At 32.8% G+C, this 26,341-nt stretch overlaps 2 protein-coding genes across 2 annotated transcripts; both read left to right on the forward strand.

Moving 5' to 3' along the window:
- Window positions 1–173: 173 nt before the first annotated feature.
- Window positions 174–7,550, forward strand: LOC133195974 (universal stress protein in QAH/OAS sulfhydrylase 3'region-like). The gene is made up of 4 exons (XM_061331962.1): window positions 174–768; window positions 1,017–1,097; window positions 4,977–5,083; window positions 7,258–7,550. Exons 1-4 carry the CDS (start codon window positions 663–665, stop codon window positions 7,465–7,467), a joined length of 504 nt encoding a protein of 167 aa, XP_061187946.1. The 5' UTR covers window positions 174–662; the 3' UTR covers window positions 7,468–7,550.
- A 7,122-nt stretch (window positions 7,551–14,672) lies between these two features.
- LOC133195353 (uncharacterized) lies at window positions 14,673–25,814 on the forward strand. The gene is made up of 18 exons (XM_061331196.1): window positions 14,673–15,509; window positions 17,549–17,628; window positions 18,668–18,773; window positions 19,140–19,214; window positions 19,846–19,934; window positions 20,082–20,155; window positions 20,324–20,484; window positions 20,827–20,885; window positions 21,011–21,088; window positions 21,399–21,459; window positions 21,577–21,664; window positions 21,974–22,152; window positions 23,318–23,494; window positions 23,761–23,815; window positions 23,910–24,028; window positions 24,112–24,192; window positions 25,290–25,424; window positions 25,632–25,814. The coding sequence occupies exons 1-18, from the start codon at window positions 14,673–14,675 to the stop codon at window positions 25,812–25,814; spliced, it is 2,637 nt and encodes an 878-aa protein (XP_061187180.1).
- The last annotated feature ends 527 nt before the right edge of the window (window positions 25,815–26,341 follow it).

Below are 26,341 nucleotides of genomic sequence, written 5' to 3' on the forward strand. Positions count from 1 at the left end.
CCAGGTGCCTCGCCAAAAAAAAGTATGTCCTTCTGCATGCATGTTATTTCTTGGATTAATGCTAGAAGACGGAGAATGATTGCATGTATATATGCATTCCTTGGATTTTTGAGTTCCTTGCTTAATTACATCATAAAGAAATATTGGATTGTTTCGTGGCGTCTTAGTCTGAACGGCGCACGTCATCTTTATTTCAAAAAATCGTGAATGTGGTCTTTTGTAAAACTAATAACGTAGAATTTACTATGGTGTATTCTATAGTGTATTTGATGAGAAAGAGAGAACTATACTTGGATCCGCCAAGCCGTATTTTCTCCTTAATCAATTTCTCATTAATCTTGAACGAATGTAGCCAGAGATATTTTTAAGCTCGGTTTGTATTTTATCCATTAACACTATTGATCTACACGTTTAAACTAACTGCATCTGGCTTAATGTTTTATATACGTAACAGACACCCTTATATTGTCTCGAGACACGTACACGTGCAGAGATCGAGCAGTGTAGAACGCATTCCCACTGGCTTTTTCCCTCCTCCATACCTGTCATAACGTGTTGTCAACTACAGCATCATTAAGTGATTCACGGTCTTGTAATTGCTGCACAGTTTGTGAAGAATCAGGAAGCATTCCTTGTTTTAACGGAAGTCTGACTCTTTGGCCATGGCTGAGGATCTACCAGGCGCGCTTTCGGGGCCTTCTAAACGCCCGGGATGTACTGTTGTGGTCGCTATGGATGGTAGTTTACACTCCCAACATGCCTTTGAATGTAAGTTAAAAATTTGAAATTTTATAAAAATTGCGCAGTTTTTATATGTGTTGTCATGCATTTCATTCAAAGTCGTAGTTTGATCATTGTTTACCATTGGCACGTTTGACCTAATTTAACCTTTTACATATTATGGCGCTCTCCAAGTGACAAAATTTAAGCATTTGTATTCAAATGAAAGTAACCCAGTTCTCGTGTTAATCATAGAAGTTGTAAAATAGTGTACGTTACTATTTTTACTCTTTCAGGGTATGTAGAAAACATGTATAAGAAGGGCGACAAGGTTGTATTAGTTCACTGTCCAGAATACAAGACACTCATCAATTCACGTAAGTATACTGATGTAATGATGTATACGTAACGCGAGCACTTCGAAATTACCTATTGTATATATTCAATTTTAAACATAATACTCAGCAAACAGACTGTTGAAACTTTATAAATTTTACGTCCATCACCACTGAAATCCACTTTTTTCTTCACAATGTTAGAGTCTCTCAGAGACATAATAACATTTATTTCTGCACAGCACTCTAGAGAGGTGCATTTTTCTGAAAGTTAAGTTGATGTATGTTTAAACATCCAGAAAAGACTTAAAATTGGCTTACTACATTAGCAACAGTGTAAGTAAAAAAGAGAATAAAGCATGCAGCAAAGCATCATTCAACCCTCTGTGGTATTGTTTAAATGGATGCAACAGTAATTTAAAATAAATGTTTCCTTGCAGGGAGATTAAAATACATCTAGTTTTTTCCTACATTCTGCATCGTGCTTATATTTTAGATTACTAGTAAATTCTTGTACATGTATATATAGTAGGGAGCTATTAGTTTTTTATTTACAAACGTAAAAATGCGATAAGTAGGTCAATAGCTGATCTGACTCAGAATATTTCATTGAAGAGTCAGGGACAATTCTTCATAGTCAGTCCCTATCTATAAATATAACGTTTCCAGAAACAAGTTTACGAGGGAAGCTACAGATGCATTATTGTCTGGTTAAAGAAATATGAAGCATGGGACTTACGAATTGATTTTCATGAAAGAAAATCCATTGCTCGCCATTGTAACTATGCGATAAATTACATTTAGAACGTTGTTATCATAGCTGGCTTGCACGTTTATTGAAATACCGTAAATGCCGAACTTGAAATATTCAATCAAAAGATTTGTAGTAAGCCATTGCTGCATTCAAACTGAAATAAAAGCAGTACTTTTCATTCAGAACCCAATTTATAGATAATATTGAAACATGGAGGTGTGTATTATATAGATGAAGTAATTAACACATAAGAATAAATATTGACCATGTTGACATGTTGGAAATTATAAAACAAAACTCTTTTGAAATTTGACCAATTGAAAAAAAATAGAACATGACATCTCTCGTCCTATCCTTTCTTTTGATTTCCGTTTCATCCACTCAGTAGATTCAAAATTAAAACAGCTAAACAAAGAATACCGGTATGTTTAACATGAGCATTTCACTCTATATTTAAATACTCATTGAACAGAAATTAACTAGTTTATTAATTACATGTAATTTAGGTATTTTATTATTATTATTGGGGGGGGGGGGGGGGGATGCATGGGTATCCCGGTATAACTTACTAGGTAAAACAATAATTTAAATTTCAAACCTGTAAATTGTGAAATGGAAAGCAGGTTTTTTTTCTTCTGGAAAGCTCATGACCTGGTGTACGTGTCTTTCATTCTTGGAATAAGGAGATTGTCTTGGAAATGCTAATGATAAATGATTCTTATCACGTTATTTGCTTTCTAAGTCGGTTTTGCTTTAATAATAGATGAAGTTTTATCTTTGTATTCGGTCCAAGACCCTTTGGAATTAACCAGATCTTTTTTTTTTAAACACATGCAATGACAAGAAGGTCACGAATGAGCTGTTTAATATAAAGGTACACATGATTTTCAAACTCGCTGAAGATATAACCAAATTGTAATCCCTTGATATTTATTGAAAAATAGTATATTATATTTTACTTTTAACGGTTTTTAAAACTTGTTATGATTAGTACGTGTGCTTGTTATCTGTTACAAGAGCACCAATTGTTATCATAGTGTTTTTCCTGGTATACTTTATTTTAACAAATAAGATATACAGATTAAAATACTTGAAATTATCTCATGTACCAGAGACATTGTATTTATGTCTCTGCATGTACTGAGAATGAAAAAACGACAAATTCAATGAATATTGCCCTAAATACACAATGAATACTGCCCTAAATACACAATGAATATTGCCCTAAATACACAATAAATATTGCCCTAAATACACAATGAATATTGCCCTAAATACACAATGAATGTTGCCCTAAATACACAATGAATGTTGCCCTAAATACACAATGAATATTGCCCTAAATACACAATGAATATTGCCCTAAATACACAATGCTCGTTGGTGAAAGGAGACAGGTTAACGCTTAAAGCAGCACCACGAAGTACATGTATGAATGAATTTCAGATCGTTTTTAGTATTTCCAAAGCTGAGATGTCGATAAGACTCTTTATCTATGCAATGTGGCACCCTGTCTATTCTTTGTAAAGTTACATTCTGGTTAAAGCTTAACGCAACGTAGTTTGAACTTTATTGTCTTTTCCCCTGGAGTTGAAGAGTTCCAATACTCAAAGGAACTGTGTTACATTTTAATGTCTATATATATATGCTGTTGTACACTTCTTCTAAAACAAGTTTGGATAAACAAAACATCTAGAATATATGTTTAGTAATTTTTGTATATTTTTCTTTGAATTATACAAAAATTTTCATCAATTGATATCTTTTCGAAACCCCTGGTAATGCATGCTGATTTCTTGTCTATGAACATCTGACGGCACTATAATCTTAAATTAAGATTATCTTGAAAAAATATCAGTAGGTAAGGTACGTTGCCTATGTACTTAATTCTAAAAACAGGTGCCATGTACTACATGGTGCAATGAAAATCGTTTGAAATATTTACTGAATGTTTAGGTAAAAAAAACAATATTTACGAGAAGCGTTCTGCTTTATGACTGTAGAATTACTGCGTGTTTGTGTCCAATGTTTAGAGTGAGCTGTATTGTTAAGTAGAATATGCCTGTCATAGTCATTTAGTGATACAGAGAAGGAAAGGAAGATGATGCTATCACTTATCCCTTGACAGCACAGAGAATCTCGAGTGTACAGTTTTATATACATTACAATAAGTAGTCACAGTAACTTTTATATATTTACCCACTTTTCCAAAACAAAAACATATAGCTCGATGAGGAACTCATTGCATTAAGTTACTATTCTTTTTAAAGTGTTATTACACAGAATGACACTAAATTAACACCACTCGTGTTATGCCAGCTGTGTTAATTGTTCCTATAAAGATACTAATGTCCAGTATGATTAAGACTTATGGGGGTAACTACATGTTGTATGGGTATGGGAGTTGTCGTTGGGAGTGGATAAATGAGTAAAGGTCAAGAAAAGGTCAGAATTGCGATTCTGAAAAAAAGAGACATATATTTATTTTAGATTGGAGCAAATGATTTAAAGCCAGAGAACATAGTACAGTAGAGTACACTTCATTAGAAGTATTGAAAAAGCACAAGTTTTGAAAGCAAATAATATACTTCCTTTTACTGAAAATGGATTGGATAACCATGACGACTGGAAGTATATTACACATGCGTAATACTAAATATGAACTGATATATCAACATTTGAGTGAGGGAGGTGGATTATAATCGGAGGTATACAAAGTAGTATGTTACAAAATGTTGGAACGACGAACCCCCGTGATTCGCACAAGTATCGAACATATATATAAAATTTTTATTGCGTGTAAAAATGAAGGATGCACATTTACATTTTATTCAGTAGCTCAGAATCTCATATATAACAGGTGGATATTAAATATATTAAATTCGTTTATATATATATATATATATATATATATATATATATATATATATATATATATATATATATATATATATATATATATATATATATATATAGAAACAAATTTCATTTCATTCTCTTTGATAGTTCTTACCTTCCGTCATCGCAAGGAAAAATATAAAATGTACATGTTACAAAAAAATACCAAAAAAAATTATCACAGTTATGGAGTAATTTGTGAATTATATCACAGTGTTTTAGGAATGATTTGTAAATAATAAATGTAACAAATATTAATATATTTTTAGCATACTTGACCACGGATCCTTCTAAGGCCTCGGAGTTGGCGAATGAAGAGGAGAGAAAAATCAAAGAAATGTTTGCTGACTGGAAAGATCAAATTAAAAAAGCAGGGGTAATAACACACATTCATGTCAATCAAAATGAATCAATATTGCATAAATATGAAGTTGAAGGTAACGTTGAAAATCTTCACCCCAAGAAAGCCGTTGTCGACTGAGGCGCAGCCGAGTTTGATGATGATTTTCGAGGTGTGAAAATTTTCAATGTTAGCCTCAACTACTTGCAATATTTAAATTTATTAAATTATACTGAATGTCTCATATAAATATATATTACGGTGAATTGTACGCGCAAAATTTTCGAGCAGTCAACTTTTTTTTGGAATATAAACCGTCGTCAGTGTTGACTTTTGATAAGTTCTATTACGCTGGCGTGGTTTCAACATCCACAGGGCAATGATGTTTAAAAAATGTTTCTCGTTGAATCAGATTTAACTGATTTACATGAAAGTATTTTATATGTATATATATATATATGTTTATTAAATAACGTACGAAAAATATCAGGTAATTAAATATTTTGTTGTTTCAAATTTTAAGGCCATTCCAAAACGTCAACTTTTGAACGCTCAAGTAATGAAAACAAATTGGACTGCCTAAGCCACATTTCGGAGGAAAAGACATTCAAATTGCACAGAAAATACAAAATAACTTATAAAAAATGATATATAAATTTCAAAAAAGAACATTGATACTTTTTTTATAATATTGAAACTATTGATAATAGTTCAAAACAGAGTAAAATATATGTTTTTCCGAAAGTTTATAAAAAAGATGAGGTTGAGACTTGTAAGTAAGATTTTTTTTTATATCTCTAAAGATTATAAGTAAATATCTTTAAATGTGCAAAAAGTATATTCCGCAGTTATTATCATCATTTATCCCTTGAGACAAAGTGAAAAAACTCTGACTGTAAAAGTGTTCCTTCGAGTTGTCTCTCTGTCCTGTTGACTTATTTTTCCTCCTCTATAGAAAAGTTCTGAAGGGAACATTTTGAAAATGGAATATTTATTGGAGACTTCTCTGACACTTGATTAATTGAATAATTTAAGCAGCCTCTTCATACACACCAAAAATCGTCTCATATTTAACGATGCGAACTTGGTAAATTCACGTTTGCAGGATTATCCTAATTTTTATGCCCCTGGATCGAAAGATCCCGGGGGTATATTGTTTTTGTCCTGTCTGTCTGTTTGTCTGTCTGTCTAGATCTGTTGTCAACTTTAACATAGCCCATAACTATTGCGCTGTCAAGGATAAGGCTTTAATATTTGACATGAGTGTTCATTATGACAAGACCTTTCCTTGGGTACCACCATATATGACCTTTTGACCTTGGAGTTTGACCCAGTTTTGCAAAATTTACCAAAATTTAACTTGGCCATAACTTTTGAACGGTTGGAGCTAGGGCTTTTATACTTCAGATGTGTAATCCCATTACAAGACCTTCCTTTGGATACCAACAACTTTGACCCTTTGAGCTTGACCTTGGAGTTTGACCTACTTTTGGAAAACTTTAATCTTTGCTATGACTTTTAAACAGTTGGTGCTAGGGCTTTTATATTTCACATGTGTAATCCTTGTGACAATACATTCCTTTGGATACCAACAACTTTGACCCTTTGACCTTGACCTTGGAGTTTGACGTACTTTTGGAAACCTTTAACCTTGGCCATAACTTTTGAACGGTTGGTGCTTGGGCTTTCATACTTCAGATATGTAATCCTTGTGACAAGAACTTTTTTTGGATACCAACAGCTTTGACCCTTTGACCTTGGAGTTTGACCTACTATTGGAAAACTTGAACCTTGGCCATAACTTTTGAAGATTTGTGCTTCGACTTTCATATTTCACCCTTGTATTTCTTGGGAGAAGGCCTTTCCTTTGGCACCATTAATTTTGACCATTTGACCTTGACCTTGATGTTTGACATACTTTTGAAAAAAAATTAACCTTTTCCATATCTATTCAATGGTTGCTGCTAGGCCTTTCATATTTCACAGGTTTATTCCTCGATACAAGACCTTACTTTGGGTATCAACATCTTTGATTTGCATTTGAGAAAGTTTAACCTTTGCTATAAGTTGCCATACGGGGCATCAGTGTTTCACAAACACATCTTGTTTTGATTTAACAGATGGCTTTTATATCTAATTGTTCTGACGACAGATTTGTATTACTTATTTTATTAGTAAATTATGACTTGTAGTTTCTTTTCCTTTTCAAGATCGATGGATGTGTAGTTAGAACATCCGGGGAACCTGGACGAGCTATCATCAAAATAGCGCGTGGAGAGGGCGCTGATTTTATCGTAATGGGATCACGTGGTCTGGGTACTCTACGCAAGACATTCATGGGGAGTGTTAGTGATTATATCGTGCACCATGCGCATATACCAGTGACTGTGGTCCGAAATCGTGATGATGACAATCAGTGATAACAATTTAACTTTTCAGCAAATTATGTTCGAGTTATATTTATTTTCGATATTCTTTCTATCATTAAATTTTGTACATAACATACTGTGTGATTGAATCAAAGAAAAGGAAAGCAAAGCATGAGACAGAGGTACTCCAGCATGCTAGATGTTCAAGGAGAGATATTTTGACTTGGCACCCGAGGTACTATAATAAATTAGGAGCGAAGGGATGTTAACCGGCCCGCGAAGCTCTTACTTGTAGAAGTGACAAAGGAAGACCTTAATAAATTCACGTGGGAGGGGGTGGGAAGAGAGTCTAACGAAATTGCAACCATGGAGTGAAAAAAAAAAAGTGGTATATTTTCGGCAACATGAACAGTACTCTCTACCATCGGCTCATACCTTCACCTCTGCCGTTGGCTCGCGTATATTAAAGTGATAAACACGATGGAGAAATAGTGCGTTTGTTTTAATTCATTATAATTGAACGCCTGCACTAATGTTTCTCTTTTAAGGTAGATATTTTCTCAGTATATCTAGAACTACTAGTTTAATTTGAAATAATTGTTAGAATGTTATGTTTTTAACGTTATATCAAAAATCTTGACGTGAGCCCATCTCAGAGGTTTCTGATAGAGAGCGAACGACAACTCTGCAAGGGAGATTGCATGAAAAGGGTAAATGAAGCTAGGTAAACCTTGGGGACGTTTTGTAACACAGTCATTAGACATTGTCTTCTATCTAAGAAAAAAAATCAGTTGATCTAAGTGAATTGGAATATGAATATAAAATGTTTAGGTTTGAAGTTTAACTACTAACGAGAAAACCATAGGTAATGGTAGAAAAGTGTTACAAGTCTCCTATAGGATAAAAGTTCTTTCAATATGACATCTTGGATACACTTAGAAAATAGTCAGCCTGACTGTTGCAAACTTAAGGTACAGTAAATTGATGCCGACGTCGGACACAATGTAAATACGCTAACATGGTGTATATGGCGACTGTGTGGGTGATTAGTTTTCCAACTCTGTAGGCAATCAAAGATAAATTATGAATTTTTTTTTATTGCAAGTTTGATTGAAAAGAAAAAAAATCTATAATAAATGAATTCCTTGGGATCCATTATCTTGCCTGCTGTAGAAGCCCTAGAGCGTCATCTTGATTTGTCACAATAATATTATAAATCAGGGCATTTCCTCCAAGGAATGTCTGTTAAAGTCTGGTCATGGTAATGAATCTTGGCCTCTTGTTTAAAGTATAAACAATGGGTTTGGTTGAAAAACAATTAATTCACGTATGATTTTCAATATTGAAAATAACCATATATAAAGGCAACGACATATGAAAACAATATTTTTCTTTTTAAATTTCTTGCCCTATGCAATTCAATCAAAAACAGGTAATTGGAAATGATTCAGTAAATACATGTATGTATGTATGTATATATATATATATATATATATATATATATATATATATATTATAAGATGCTTATTTTTGTAATTTTCATTGGCTGAAAGGACGTCACGTGATATTCGTCCTTTTGTGGTAACGACACGAAACGAGTCGGCGGAATATGATATCGCATGACTCACCGTTCGGCTGCAAAAAAACTTACGTAGAAAGTGACGTCTTAATATAAAAAGCATTTTTTTACCATTATGACGTAATGACAGTCAAGTCCGTTCAGTTAGGACTGTATCAGATTATTCACTTTTAGTGATTATGTAATATAACTATTATGGACTTCAGAGAACGGTCAACATGTGGTTCTAAGGACCCATGTCAAGTGATATTGACCTCAGACACAGAAAATAATAGCGACCTCGCAAGCTTGGTCGCTATCACTTTCTGTGTCTTCTATTTTTCATTCACTTCGCGCGTTTCACACGCTTCACACACCCCCCCCCCCCCTCCATTCTGCATATACATTAATATTATGTATCATTATTAAAAGTCTTAATTATGTCTATACTGTAGATAAACATATGAGCACAGCGAGACTGATATTCGCGTGGTTTATGTACCTTATGTAATGTATGAGTATATGCATGCGCAAGAATTTCCCCATCATCAGTGTGGTTATGATTTTAAGTCAGGGTACTAAATATTTTCTGTTCGTTTGAGACTGAGTGGAATTAGAACATAATTTTTTGATTCACATTAGCATTATTCTTTCTCTTACATTTAAGGTTTTTTTTTTTTTTTAAAATGATTATTGAGTTAAGAATTATAATTCACATGCATCCCCCGATTGCATTGTGTGTCGTGTGAATACGTAAATTTTTAAACATTTTCAGCTTCTCTGAAATGACTGAATCAGTTTCAACCAAGCAATAACTAAAGATAAATAATAATTTATTTTTAAGTCTGTTATTTTTGTCACACGTGAACGCTTCAGCTATATTCAATTTCAACTATAATTAAAGCAAAATGTCGAACAGACTTCCTGTTTCATGTCCAAGTGTTTCAAGAATACATGTACTGATGATAAGAAGAAGGAAAAATATAAACAAGGCACTGACAAAATTCCTCATACCTAAATCGGCCATATTTCTCCGCGAAATTAACCTTAAGCGACCATATTCTTTGGTAAATCTCAATTTTATATTAATATTCTCACTAGGACGTAAAATACATAAAGTCAACCAATCATGGAAATGGAGGTTATCAAAAAAATTTCATCCTCGGTTGATGTAAATTTTAAAAAAGATTTCAGTATTGTTGAAATATCCGGATTGATGCAATATAAAACTACCGTTGGATATTTTAATCAAGACACAATTCGTTTTAAGAAATGTAGCAATCGGAACAAAAATATGTTTGATAAATTCTAAATCGACTTCCGTACACATAAAACACAAGTTTCTTTTCTTGGTGAGAGTGAGAAATAAAGGCGTTCCAATGTTTATAGCCTCTTTAGATACAGTTAATATTAATGTTCACTGAAATTTTAAACAAAATACCCACTGTCTTAGCTTGGTTTTATTTTAATGCCCCCGTAATCCAAGATTCGGGGGCAAATAGTTTTTGCCCTGTCCGTCTGTCTGTTTGTCTAGCTGTCTGTCTGTTTGTCCGCAAAAACTTTAACCTTGCCCATAACTTTTGATTAGTTGGAGCTATGGTTTTCATAAATACTTCACATGTGTATTCCTTGTGACAAGACCTTTCTTTTGGTGCCATCATATTTGACCTTGACTTTGGAGTTTGACCCACTTTTGCAAAATTTTATGAGACTTTAACCTTGGCCATAACATTCAAACATTTGGTACTTGGGCTTTCATATTTCACATGTGTATTTCTTGTGACAAGACCTTCCTTAGGATACCAACAACTCTGACCCTTTGACCTCGACCTTGGATTTTAACCCACTGTTGCAAAACTTTAACCTTGGCCATAACTTTCGAAGAGTTCGTGCTAGAGCTTTCATATTTCACATGTGTATTTCTTGTGACAAGACCTTCCTTTGGATATCACAACTTTGACCTTGGCCTTGGGGTTTGACCTGCTTTAATTTTGAAAAACTTTAACCTTGGCCATAACTTTTGAACAATTAGTGCTAGGGTTTTCATACTTCACATGTGTATTCCTTGTGACAGAACCATCCTTTAATACCAACATCATTGACCCTTTGACCTTGACCCTGGAGTTTGATCTACTTTTTTAAAAACTATAACCCTGGCCATAACTTTTACAAAGTTGGTGCTTGAGCTTTCATTCTTCACATATGCATTCCTTGTGACAAGATCTTCCTTTAAATACCAAATAACCTGACCCTTTGACCTTGACCTTGGAGTTTGACCTACTTTATGAAAAACTTTTCCTTGGCCATAACTTTTGAACAGTTGGTGTTAGGACTTTCATACTTCACATATGCATTTCTTGAGATCGGACCTTCCTTTAGATACCAAAAACTTTTACCCTTTGACCTTTACCTTGGAGTCTGTTTTACTTTTGAAAAACTTTAACCTTGGTCATAACTTTTGAACAGTTTGTGTAAGGGCTTTCATACTTCACATGCATATTCCTTGTGACAGGACCTTCCTTTGGATACCAACAATTTTGGCCCCATGACCTTAACCTTGGAGTTTGACCTTCTTTTAAAAATTTTAACCATGGCCATAACATTTGAACGTTTGATTTTAGGGCTTTCACATTTCACGATCATGTGTATCACATGTGACAAGACCTTCCCTTGGGCACCATTTGACCTTGACCTTGCCGTTTTACTTACTTTTAAAAAACTTAAACCTTCGTCATAACTTTTCAACGGTTGGTGCTAGGGCTTTCATATTTCACTTGTATATTCCTCGAGACAAGTCCTTTCTTTGGGTACCAATATTTTTGATTTCTCGACCTGGAGTTTGACTTGCATTTGACAAACTTTAACCTTCGCCATAAGCTGCCATACGGGGACATCAGTGTTTCACAAACACATCTTGTCTTTCCTCTATTTTAGTCGACTGAGTTAAATATGTTGCGTATTATCCCCCTCCCCCCTTCTTCGCCCGACTTGAATTTTATTTTTGCTTCATATAATCCCCTAAAACATTTTAAAAGTTCTGACGATACGTTCCTCGAATAACAGTTTTTGTATCCCTTTGTAATGTACCAGAAATATTGATAATTATTATCTTCCGATATCTAAGTGTTTTCAAAATGTCTGAAAACATATACATAAACCAAACAATGTACCTCAATTTTTTGTGAGAAAACTTGTTCAAGTAGCAATATTTCGATCACGAATTCTTGGGAAAAAATACAAAGTATTGAGGAACGTCTCGTCTGACCTTAAATGAGAAAAATGTTGCCATTGGTCTTCTCAATAACTTTCGTAATCAAAATGGTTTGAGGATAAGTAAATGTTGTAATTGATTGGTCCAATAATTAACAATTTACACTTCCATTCAAAAAGAACAGTGTACCGTACAGTGTTAACCCAGGGGCAAATAAGTCGAAATCTATGGTCAGTAGAATACAACCGTGTAAATGCGGTACTAGTGATATCAAACTTTGTGTGGCCAGGATCAAAATCACGATAAAAGTACAAACGATGATGTCCAGATTCTTCTCTTATATTTATGTATTACGTGTAATTACGATAGACTAAAGCTAAATAAAATTAATTTATCTACACTGATCTGTATGTGAACATTTATGTTAGATTGCGTCCCAGGTCTATTCTTTATAATTAAACTGACATTTCTAAGAGTTAATTTTTATTTACATTGTGAAGCGGACATGCATGTACATGTATAGGTTTAATTAGAAGTTGTGACAGAACATTCTGTCGATGGTTCAGTGCATTGTTCTTGGCTTAAACGTTTGAAATACGTTAGGCATTTCTGTTGCTTATATCGTTAATACAAAGAAACAGATATGATTTTTTGGCAAATAAATTATTCAAGAATATTCAGCATAATTATTAAAAATTGTTGGTTGTGATTTACTTTGTATCTATGCAACCGTTATTGTAGTTTTTGGAGATAATAGTAATTCACAGACATAAAAAACTTAAAGATTTATACTGCACTTTGGTATATCAAGTCTTTCAAGAGACGCATAATAATTATTTTGTGTGAACAAAAGTAATGCATATAACATACATCACCCACACATAGGCATGAAAAGAGGGGGTGAGTGAATGAGAGAGGGAGTGAAAGAGATGGAGGAAGTCAGAGAAAGAAGAAAAGTGAGAGAGGGAAGGGGGAGAGTAAGAGAGAGAAGAGTTGAGGGAGAGAGAGAGAAAGAGGGTGGGGAAGAGAGGAGAGGTAGGGTGAGAGAGAGTGAGGGAGAGAGAGAGGGGGAGGGGTTAGAGACAGAGGAGTGTGGAGGGGGAGTTGGACAGAGAGGGGTAGAGGAGGAAGAGAGTTGGGGAGAGAGAGAGGGGTGAAGGAGAGAGAGTGAAGAGGAGAAAGAGTGAGAGAAATGGGTAGAGGGGGAGATAGGAGGGAGAGGGGGAAAGAAAAGGGGGAGAGATAAGCAGTCAAGGAAGGAGAGGGATGGAGAGAGAAAGATGGCATATCTCGGCAGTATTTACGTGTAGGGTCCAGTTATTGTAGCACCAAGTTGATATTGACACAAGTTTATCTTGTGTGTATTGTTTTATTACTACGTAATTGGTGATTTATCAAATTTACCTGGATTGAGGGTCAAGTACATGTATCGAAATTGTCCTGGTATTGTTTTATGAAGATCGCCATTATTTTTTTTTTCTAAAACCAGTTTTTATTTGGTTAACAAATGCTATTTTTTTCTCAGTTCCTTGTAAGCAGAAAGAGATGGATCCGACCTTATATCTCTCCCCCCCCCCCCTCGAATTTTTGTTTGTTTGTTTGTTTTTTGTTTTGTTTTTTTACAATTAAGAAACCTGAGCATGTTTTATGCAAATTATTTAGAAATCGCTTATCGTTTTTATTTACTTACTTGAACTATAATATTTTTTAGTATATAAATATACAATATAGGGGACCGAGTGGCAAGTGAAGCCTTTTTGAGCCCTCTTTTGATTTTGAATCTTGCACGTAGTATGGCAACTAAAATGGTGAAGAAAAGGCCTCAATCGAATGAAAATGAGACAAAATCTCAGTTTATATTACATTGTATTAATCAATCTATGAAAAGAACAGTTAAAAAATGGGATTGACCTTAAATTGTCACCTCCCAAACACAATAGAATTCTTTTTCTCTGACATACATTTATTTAACAAATTAATTTCTTTATATCTAAGGTTGGTTTAAGATCCCCTGCAACGTGTGGAATAATCTCCTGTTGTCATTAAGCAAAACAAAACCACTTTTAAAAGTCGTAGTAACTCAGATCAAACCAGCAATTTTTCGTCAACTTTGCTACAGTGTGTCAGTTAGTACGGTCTTATTAATTTCATCACCTGAAATAGGTATTTATGTGAACTTGAAACGTTGCGTCCTTATCTTGACCTGGTATTTATTTTTTGTTTCACATAATGTTTTATGACGCGAAGTAAAGGTATTAAATTAATTCACTTTTGTTCGCTGCCGATTGTTTGAAAATCTTCGGCGACTTATCCAGATTATAGCATATTCAAATAAATGGGGGTATTTATTGATCCAAAAACGTATTTAACTGTTGATCTTGTTTATTTCACTTTAAAATTGGAAAAGAGGAATGAAAAGAAAGGTTAAGTTAATTTTTCATAAGAATGGTTGAATTTAATATGTAACTTGAAAAAAAAAAACAAACAATGTCGGCATTAGTACCTAAGTTATCCCTTACGCCGGTGAAGTTTAACCGTTTGGAATCACTGACGGAAGGAGCAGTAAGTACTCATCGTCTGCCAGAAACAGACAGGCCGGGTGATGAAAAATCTCCAAAGAAGAAAAAATTGAAGAAGCGTCTGAGCAGGCGCGATTCCATGATGAACGTCCTCAGGGATGAACTCAAAAACATGGAATCTCTTCCTGCATTGAAGACGCATAGGCCACCAAGTGTGATGGACGAGTGGATGAACACTGAAGAGAAAAAAGATGAAGATGCTTACTTAACAGATAGGGGGACACAGCGGAGACGATTTAGTAGTGTTGGAGACAATGATTTCATGCGCGGGAATTTGTCAACTCGACGAAGCATCTCAGAGGGCTCCTCTGAGGACGTCGTTGTTTCTGGATATGAGTTGAAGAAAATTCGGATGTTGCAATCCTTAGAATCAATGGGAGTCACGCTACCGAGGAAAAGAATACAATCTTCGGACGAGCGAGAGATTTTACAAAGTATGGAGTATGCCAAACGTCAAAGTTTGTCAACAAGACTCTTACAAACTGTAAACAAAAAGCCTAGGTTTAGACACCGGTCTAGATCTCGATCAAGAGAAGCTACTGTCCGTTCATCGCCGGAAGACGCTTCCACGGGGACAGATGATGAAAGTAGGGACAGAGTAGACAATATGTTAAACGCAATAACAAAGAAAGTGGTGGATCCTAAAAATTCCGTGGTGTTTGGGAACACGGGATTAAACTTTATGAAGAATGATCTAGGCAATGATGTTCTTGGATCTTTCAGAAGGAAAATCCGAAGGAGAAAGGTAGGACGTCGTATTTCCTTTGTATATATACAGGTATTAGTAAGAATCAAAACACTCAGAAATGATTAAAATTCAAATATTTTCTCATACCATTGGGATAAGATAAGTAAGCTGTGAAATCGGAATTTGTTTTTAACATTGTTCTTTCATATATGATTTGAATACTGATATCAAACGAAAATGCGATTCAAATTTATTATATTCAGAAAATGTATTCATATTTCTAATGGTTCTAACCAGCTTTTATAAGTCCTTCTACATGTATAAGATTTCAAATATGTCCACATATCCTTTATAGATATTAATATTTTTTTTCCAGTCTCCTACAATCAGTTTTTTTTTTTTTTTAAATTATATCACTTGACATGAACATACAATCTGTCAAGCAAGGGAGTTATTTTTATTTATTCAAATGAAACGGATTACTATAAATTTATCAAACCTGTCCCAGTTTGTTTGTTTATATAAACATGCTCTTTTTTTAAATAAATATTGCTTACGCCAAAATTGTAAAATTGAAATTACACTGTACAAAGAATGTCAAAATTGTAAATGTATCGTATAATAATTAAAATTATAAAGAATATTTGAAAGTGTTTGAAATTTATAACAAAGCAAAAATGATAAAATGCAGAGCAATAATAATTCAAAAATTACTAATTTAAAAGTTCATTCAGAATCATTTGCATTAAGATGACGGAATTTTAAAAAAAATAATATAAGGAAAACTTTATAAGAATATCTATGCTTTGACAAAATCTCTTTAAAAAACGTATATAAAAATATGCCTAATTCAACATAAATCTTTAAAAAGGAAATAAAGGAATTAAACATAAAATGGAAACTCGGAAGAGACAGACAGAAAATAGTTAAAATGAACTTGAAATTGTTCATTCCACTTTTGATCAAACTTGTGAAGTAGGAGAGAAAGATTAATATCTAGGGCTGTTTTGTAAACGTTTATGTTTTCGTCAGTTTGGATAGTGCGAGCGTGCCACTTATCGCCATTTTGTATGCAATAATGTTTAATACTTCATAGTAAAACAAGCTCTTAAGATGAAAGAGAAGAAATACCTTTCAATTTTCATGTCTGTCAAACGCGTTAAAGATGTGGTTAAGTTTGATATATCGAGTTCTTAAGATTAATATATATTTTTCCGAAAGTAAATTTCTCTAGGTTGTGAGATTAGGGCAAGGGAATTTGTGCGAGACTTGATTTGTTTGCCGAAACAAATTATGACTTGATAACATGTTAAATGATTCGTAAGTCAACAACATTTTTCTCGAGCATGTCAAAATGAAAATATTTCTACCAATAGGCTATTTTATATGTCGATGAAAACAAATATAGGGGCCTGCAAATGGAATAAATTTCTTTGACTGAAAAACATTTTCCGTTGGAATCACTAGACGTTAATTTTCAAGGAGAAAAAAGTTTTTTGCCGTAAAGATTATATGGTCTCTGAGATGAAATTATTTATTCTTCATAATTTTAATTGTTTCCTTAAAATTTTTTTTCATTTTGTTCCATATATAAGGCACGCGCATCGAACCACGCATCATTAAATCTTTTATGAAATAATTTTTTTTAATCTTGACATGACAAGGGTATCGATAGCCGGATTAGTACAAATCTAATTTAAGGTCGTTAACAAGTGTTTAACACTTAAAGTTTTCACTCTCAGTGACTACCTATACTATATAGAGCGTCAGAGTTCATCATAATTAAATGACCGTTGTGAGAAATTCTGTGACATTCACATGCTGTGTATTTAATTTTTTTAAATTAGTCACAAAGTTAGAATAATGGTACATCACTCTTAGATTAGATAAAATTTCCCTGTGCATATATCTCCGCAAAATCCAAAACACAAGAATTTCATTTACATCTTAAAACTAATGATAAATAATACTTTTAAAAGAAAAAGTATTTCGGTCTATAACAGTCCTTGAATTTGAAAAAAAAAAATACATAAAGCAGATAATATGGCTGAGGCATTCATAGAATTAAGTGCTATTGAAGATTATTTGAATTTCAGGTCCGGCCATACATGAAGTGGAAACGCCTATCAAAATTCATAGTCATTTTACTCCGCGCCTGGAAGATCCACTCCCAGTCGTGAGTATCCCTATGGCTATTAGTAAATAGTTTCCTGCTGATTATGAAGAAATTCATATATACATATTTACAAAAAGAGCTTAGAAGTTACAAAAGCTTGAAAATTACTTGTTGATTTTTTTTTTATTCATTTATTTTATATATCTATCCATTTTTCTTTTACAAAATTCTTTTCGTTAGTTATTGATTTTTTGATTTTTATTTATTTATTTGCTTTTGCTAAATTCCTTCATAATTATTTAAATGATACTATACTGTACATGTATTGTAAGTCTGGAATAATTTTGACTCGCCAGACAATACCATATAACTGAAAACTAATTCCAGAAAGAGGGCTTAAAGGATTATTCGATCTAAAAATAAAACCCCCAGCAAGATTCAGAACGGATTTTAATGTGTATTAGTGTATTACTGGGTTACCGGAGTGTATGTACATATGCACTCCGGTCAAGTACGTAAGCTGTGAACAAAACAAAAAAAAAATCAATTGCTTGCAATTTTATAATGACTAAATTACCATTTATTCTTGCACAGAAGTGTAATAAATAATGTAGTTTTCTCTACGAAATTCATTTTTCCAATTTGAATTCATCCAAGACAAATTCAAAGTTAAAAAAATCTTAATTTCGTAAATCTCTCTCTCTCTCTCTCTCTCTCTCTCTCTCTCTCTCTCTCTCGTTTGAATGATTGATCGAATTTCTTGTCTCATACGGTTTGATGGCTCAGTTTTTGATTTTTTTTTTTTCGTTGAAAAGAAACTTCCATTAACTTTAAAAGATTACAACTATCTGCTGACTAAATTTGAATATTTCTGAATTAATGAAGAATTTCAAACAGGCGACAGAGATAAAAAATAAAGTTCAAAAAATATTGTAATACATTTACAGTAAAAAACAAAATACCGGTATGCAGAAGATTTGATAAAGGAAACAGTTTCAGAGTTATCCCTCTTAGCAGAGCCAATATTCAAAGTTTAAAATAAAAAATAGAAGGGTTGATTTTGTAAATATATGACGACTACTTTTTGACTGATTTTCAGGGTAAACTCTATTCTGGGATTGTTTGAATCCCTGGACGCTTTGACAAACTCGTACGAGACCAAGGACTTAATGTTCAATGTCACAGATTTCAAGGCAGGAAAAGAGGTAAGAGTTACAGTTATCATCTGCGATTCAAGTGTCCATTGTGAAATCTATGCCATCTTCCCTAAAGCTTTGTCTTATTCAGTATCGAGTAAACCGGGAATTGAATATAATTGTACTAAAGATGAACTTTGAGATTAAATCAATTTAAACTCATTAAACTTAATCTACCTGATATTATTATAAGTAGGAAGTCACAAATCGACTTTCAAGGATACTTCGGTTTAAAATGCGTATAAAATTTGTTCAAACATTTAGCTGTAAATTTTACTCAGATTAGCATAATTACCTACACTTTCCCGTGCATAAATAATGCATTATAGTTAAGCAACTTACAACTGAACAATATGTCCTTATCTGTTTGTTAAGGGCATGATATCTTCAGAGGTACGGCGAATCCTGGAAAAGAAGCCGAAAACGCGGACAGCAGAGGAAATACATTATGTAAGTTTATTATGATCATAATCTTAGATTTGTCAACGTAAATGAAACACTTCTGTGTGACTTATTCTTTACTTAGCTATTTTATGATTGAAAAATGTCACTATGTTCTTTACACATGTTGTGCATACAAATAAACCAATTTTGGCCTTTTAATAACACGTGTATAAGCATTTTGACATTTGGTTTGAAGTTTCATCTTGGTAGAATTTACCTTTTGACACTTTTAAGACACAAGGAATTCTTTATACAGTCTGTTTTCCGCGTATGCGTAATGTAACTCCTACTACCATAATTCCTGCAGTTAATTTCTCAGCATACCCCAAGCTTTTCAATTTTATAAATTAACTTATATAACACTTAACATCGGGCAAATTTCCAGATCAACTATTTGATTGCAAAATGCATTTTCATGTTTTACATGTACATATAATACCAGTACGATTCATATAAAAATGAAAGCAAGAAACGTACGTACAAAGTAATTCTTGATTTTTTTTAATTGATAAACAGTAATGTCAAAAACCCACAATTTAATTCATTTATGAGATTATTTTTACCAGAAAATATTCAGAAAATATAAATTCATATAGGGGATTACAATTTGCTTTAAAATGATCGTTATTACTTTAAGGTTCAAATTGCCTTACGAAACTACAAGTCGATCGCTGAATACCCTGTTGACATGCAGAAGAAAATAGCCTCCAGGGGCTGGTATGAAACGTATGTATCTTTGAAAGGAAGAATATACATGTAATGAGGTTTGAAATTCTCCAACAGTTTGCTGTTGATTGAAATTAGACATAAGATTGATGATTGGTTTTTGGAAGGGGATGTTACTATTTTGTTAACCTTTGAAATTAATTTCAGATATGATGCAAAACGAGTTATAGTTAGAGAGGGTCACTTACCAATCTGTTTCTACTTCGTCCTTACTGGATCAGGTAAATAAATAGGTATTCCTGACGTGCATGAATGTAATACAAAACTGAGAAATTATTAATGTTAAATTGTTAATTGTATGTTTTTTAATAGGAAACAACCATTGCGAAAATATTTATTTTATAAAATCGGATTATTCTTGTACTTGAACGAATAATTACTTTTGGTAGCCGTAGTGTCCTTTTTGGATGTCCAGTCCAACGCAAATAAAACTGTCCTTTTCCTTCATCGGGGTGACAGCTTTGGTGAGCAAGCGATTATGACACGAACATTGCGGCAGACGACAGTCATTTCCCGCGAAAAAATCGAACTTCTAGTCATGTCTGACGAAGTAAGCATGCTCTGTTGGGATATTTATTAACTTTAATAAGTACTTTTGTCATATTGTAAATTTTTTTTTTGTCATCTACAAGGTGATAGTAAACGCAAATTTTAATTATTTTTTTTGTTAACTATTACCTAGTAAATTCAAAATTTATAATATGACATTGAATCGAAAAATTTTCTTAAAACAGGAAAACATAGAAGTTATGGTTAATTCGCATAAATAAAAATTGAAAACGTTCCTGAAGTCAATATTTGATTATTTGCGTAAACAATCTCTATTTCATATTTATTTCAAAGGATTGTACACCTTGCCATTTTGATTTTTTACTTCACTCTTGAATTCTAGGATTTCATAGATATCTTTATGTCTGGAGGCCTAAGGAATGTCAACGATCCTTTTATAAAGTAAGCTTCCTATATATTATTTACTTGTAAGTCTTGATAAAACAGGGAAAACCATCTTAAGACATTCATTTTTATTTTTAGAAATGTTAGTAGTTCATAAAAGTGTTATTCTTTATTTCATACAGGTCTCTGAAATTTCTAGAGGAATGGCCTGTAGAGAAACTAGCAGATAACCCAAAGAAAGCAATTTTCAGCTTTTTCAAGTACGTACATGTGCAGTGTATTTCTTTCAGGGGAAAAAATTGTAACCAAATGCTTCCCCAAGTCTCTTTCCTTTTCACGTTACACTTCAAAAATAAGTTCCCATATACATAGAAATTGAATCTTGGAGGTTTATAAACTTATACAAGAGTCCTTAATTAAAGAAACTTAGAATAGAGACCTTAAACAAAATTCTGTATGTATAACTGATTTTGTTTTTAGTACCAAAGTAAATCTTAATTTATATTATGGTAATACATGACACTGTGATATTTACACTATATCTATAAGTAAAGTGGGGCTAATTTTCAGACGAGGAAAAGTTCTCATCAAAGATACATCACAGAGCGACTGGATATTTGTTGTCAAATCGGTAAGCTCTTTTTAATTTCTTCTCTGTTCACCGATATATCCCAGTATTAAATTGGTATATTTGACCACAAAAATAAAATCTTATTCATGTTTTAGAATATTTTATGTTCCTTTATAGGGTAGTTGCAGTTTGTTGAAGAGACTTCAGCTAATTGATCCCACAAAGACACCACGGAAAAGCAGGAAAAAAGAATGGCGAGAGAAAGGTATGGTGCACTGAAATCAGTTGTAAGAAATTTCAAAGATGTTTGATTGCCATTTTCTTGATGAGCTTAATTGCATAATCACAGAATAACTTCTTTTAATCCCCATCGCTTCTAGAAATTGATCTATAAGTTCTTTTCTGACTATCGAGGAAAAAAAGACCAAAGGTGTACACAATTATGCATTTTGGCAATCTTTATATTCTAGATCATATAAATTATGTATGCGGGTGGTAAACAAAAACCAGAAAGCAATTATGATTTTTATAATAATTTTCATTAATCCACTCTTAAATTGCTGACATTTTTCAGTGGAAGAGTGTTTAAAAATTGGTGCAACCTTGTCCCATGAAGATCAGGTCACGTTACTTTTCGATGAGGAAGTGAAAAAGCTGGAACAGCAGAACGTTACATTAAGATATTATGCTCTTCCTGAAATCAACATAGCAACGAATGAGGCTTATAACGATCTACGTCATCTACATGATGAGGTTTGAAAAATTATAATTTATACGAATCATTGTCTCTGATTTAGTATAGATAAATGTAACCCTAACATGTCTGTGTGACGTCACAATATTCCGACATCGCGTAGAGACATTGCAAAAGGGGTATAGAATTTCAAGTTAACATTCCAATGAACATATTTAACTCTACTGTGTCCCTCTAACCAATTTAACATTTTTGTCTCTAACAGAATAGAGAAATTGAGAATATTTTGATTATTTTTCATAGTCTCAAAGTCTTGTTATAAAATAAAAATTTACTCCAGGGAGAAAATTTAAGAAGAGATACATGTATGTACACATGTATAAGCAATCCAAAATCCTCATACACTTCCATTTATTCAAGTATTTCATTCTGTTTAATTATCATGTTGTTGATAGAATTCACTGTACTAATCAATAATAAAAATTCTTTTTAATTGATTTAAAAAAAAAAGCAATTAAGGTGTTTTTCATAAATCTAAGAGGTACTACACTAAGAAAGCAAGGTTTTTCGTCTTAGAAATCTGATGAAATATAATTTTTTTTAATCTTATCCATTACATAAAACAAGTATTACTGTTAATAATGAAATAACATCATTTTATAGACTTTCAAAATCTTATACAAGCTTCAAATATTTATCATAGGAAAAGCAAACGGTGAGTACTATTTTAAAAAAAATTATAACCGACTTTACAGAGTATTTCCTTCCTGACAGAAGTGTCCTATAGTTTGTGTCTTCTTGTGAAAATGTTTTCCTTATATTTGAGCTAATAATCTTCTTAAAGAGCCTGAAGGCCATGAAAAACCCAGTTAACATAACACTTACATCATAAAATTAGTCAGTATTATTTTCAGTCTGAATGGGCATGCTCAATAGCGCGCATGACCTTCCCTCCCATCCACTTGTTTTCTTCCTCCTGCAATGATACTATAATATTAAGAAAATAAAACATCATAATTTTACATCTGTATAAGATTTAGCTTTGCAGTGCATTGTTTTCTTTTTCCTTTTCAAATAATATTTTGATGTATTTAAGCCATATTCTCTTTAAACACATGAATGCTTCAATATCTTTGTCAAATTATCATGTAATCCTCTCATACAGAGTGCAGTATATGATGTTCTTTTTCCCCGAAATTCTTATCCTTTCTCTTACAAATATAGATGATAGAGAATAATTTCATCAAAAGAACTATTGAGGATTTGAAACAGCGGGCGGCAAATGAAGGCTCCATAATAACAGAAACAGACCTGGAACTTGATGAAGAGGAAAAGATAAACCAAGAAGCGAGGAAATACCGACGAATGTCGCTAGTGGATCTTACCAACCTCGTCTCAAAAGTAAAAAAAAGAAAAGAATTCCTATAATAAGACACCGTCGTTTTCTTAAATCTAGGCATATTTTTCTCTTTGAAGTTTTCTAACTTGGTTTTAAAATCCATTGTCAGAAAAAAATGTTTTAAAAAATCTATAAATTTTCGAAAGATAAAACTGTTAAAACTTTCATTCTCTATTACTATGAATAGTGTTTTTTTTTAAATTAATATTTGATTGGATATTTTTTTTTCATTCGGGGTAATGCTTTATGTTTTTATTTGAAATTGTAGGGTCCATTTATGACAAAACCAAAGAAAACAGACACGTCTAAGTCTGCAACTACTGGTAATAACTAGATTTCAATGTTTACCTATTTCAACTAACTTGGTCATCAATAGAATAATCCTCTACTTAAACAATTCTTAATTATAAATTGTAGTCCGCACAACGACCGAACTGACGGTAACGGTAGAGGACGAGACTATCAATGACTATACGCTAACCGGAGGTGACGTCACTCAAGAAAGGATGTCTAATCACCCGCCTTCTACAAAAGCCGTAAGTGAGAGTTTATCCACTATGAAACTCTTTATTAATATAATTAAATTGACTACAAAAGAGAGATTTTATTTGTTTTACAGGATGAACCTTCCACCTTTGAAAATGATGGAGGGGATTATGTTTTTGTTAACTGCCACACCCTCACAAAAGGACAGATTTTTGTAAGTTGTTATTTTGAAGAAAATTATTCATATATCTTGGCTAGCTGTTGACAATTACAGTGAATTTGATGTTATATCTCAAAGTTGATAGTTCTTAATACAGTATTCATATGCTGTATAATTTTTTACAGTATTTTTTAAAAAAAAAAAACAACAAGCTTTTGAGATTTCTCCTTGAAACGTAAATGTAACTCTGTATACATATGAAACAAGACAGTTATTCAGTAGAATCCTATGAGAAGAAAACGAGCAGTAATCATTTTCAAAAGTTCTAAGAAACACTACAGATTGTAAGCAGAGCAAACCCGGACATGGAGGAGTAAGTATCCCTTATCAACCTTTCACACCCGCCGGATACCTTTTGTAATGATCGTCTGAAATTTGCAGTCAATTCTGCATGAAAAATGCCTAACGATTTGTATTGTTAGACGTCAACCAACATTCGACCTAACGACAGATTATATTTGCAAACAAGGTCATTGTATCGACCACAGAATTTGCAAAATGTTGACTTAAAACAAGATTGTAGATATACCATGTATTACCAACGTATTTGTCAGCAGTCTGCCTCATTTAGAAATTGTTCTTACCAAGAACATACTGTGTATTGAATCAACCTGGATACATAAGCCCGATGTGGTGATAATGGTACTAACTTATATTGCTGAATAAATACTATGCTACATAAATAAACATAAATAAGGGAAGTTGACGATAGAAAAATTGAAATCAAGTTTTTATGATTAAGTTCTATAGTTGTTAGTTTCCCGTCAATGTCTTTTTTTCTAGTAAAATAGCAAAATATGAATCAAACGTGCCAGACCCCGTGGTGTCTTTTATTTTAAGTTCAATGGGATATATCAGATGATATGAAAATAAATATTGTTAATTTATGAAATGTTATCGATATATCTGAATGTCTAAAATGTCATCGATTTATCTGAATGTAAGCCATGGAATTCAAGTTCTTGAAAGTTAAATACAACGATTCAATAAGATCAACTCTGTATACTTAGGAAAAAAGACCATATTTAACGTGTCTAAAGTCAAAGTTTTTTTTTTTTTTTTTTTTTTTTTTTTTTTTTTTACATTTTTAGGGCTTACAGGATATTTGTTTTGAGAATCAGCCCAGTTTTAGTCTAGTCAGTAATGGAGTCGAAGTGATCATGATTAACAAGAAATTCTACACCGAGAATCTTACCAACAACCAACTTGTTAGGCTGAGGGATCACGTATGTTATAATTTATTAAACTATCTTTTAACTATTATGCCATGGTGTTTTTTACGACTGAAAAGGCAAAATGATAAAAAATTCAAAAACAAAAATAAGTAAAAACGGATTTATACCTCAAGCACTTAATTTATATACAATTTAGAAATAGATATTTTGTTAAACTTAAAGCTGCGAGATTAAATACATTGCAAACCAATATTTAAGGTTTGGCCATATCCGAGTACAGAAGATCTCCAATCCACACTGGATAGCCACATTCGATGGGACTACCATAAAAAACTAAACTTGAAGAAATCCTTGAGAGACGTTCGCATGCGAAACCTCCCAATTGGTGACTCCAGGGCTCATTTAAACGTGCCTAAAGTAGGAAAGGAAAACAGTTACTAGATCTTGACTTTTACAGTGTTGGAACTTTACAAATTCTTTTCTTTACACATATCAAAAATCTGTATAATAATTGTAAAAAAAAACAAACAAACTATAATATGCTGGATTGTGCCAATAATTCTGCGGGTATGTTGAGACTACACACCCAGATATTTTGACTTTCATGTACAATATTAATATATAGTAAGCTATGTGATGTGAACTCAGAGTTAATGATTTCTTAAAACAAATGATTTCTTAAAACAAAATACATGTAATAACTAAATTTTGTAATTTTTGGATGGTATAAATAACGAGGTATTTGTTACAGGGGTTAAATACCTAACCCATGACGTCATAGCTGTTGATCAAATAATTGAAACGGAACGAGAATTCATGTAAGCAAATATAGAAAATGTGATTTAAAAAACATATACAGTGAATATCATGTGTGCTTCATAAGGAATTAAAGTTTAATAATCAGGTATTCTGATTTATTTTCATCGTTTTTTTTTAAATTTTGGTAAAGTTTTATGCGATAATGTGGA

The sequence above is a fragment of the Saccostrea echinata genome, unplaced genomic scaffold (genome assembly GCF_033153115.1).
Source record: "Saccostrea echinata isolate AGI-Se365-2 ecotype Australia unplaced genomic scaffold, CSIRO_AGI_Sech_v1 ptg000029l, whole genome shotgun sequence".
NCBI classification, from domain to species: domain Eukaryota; kingdom Metazoa; phylum Mollusca; class Bivalvia; order Ostreida; family Ostreidae; genus Saccostrea; species Saccostrea echinata.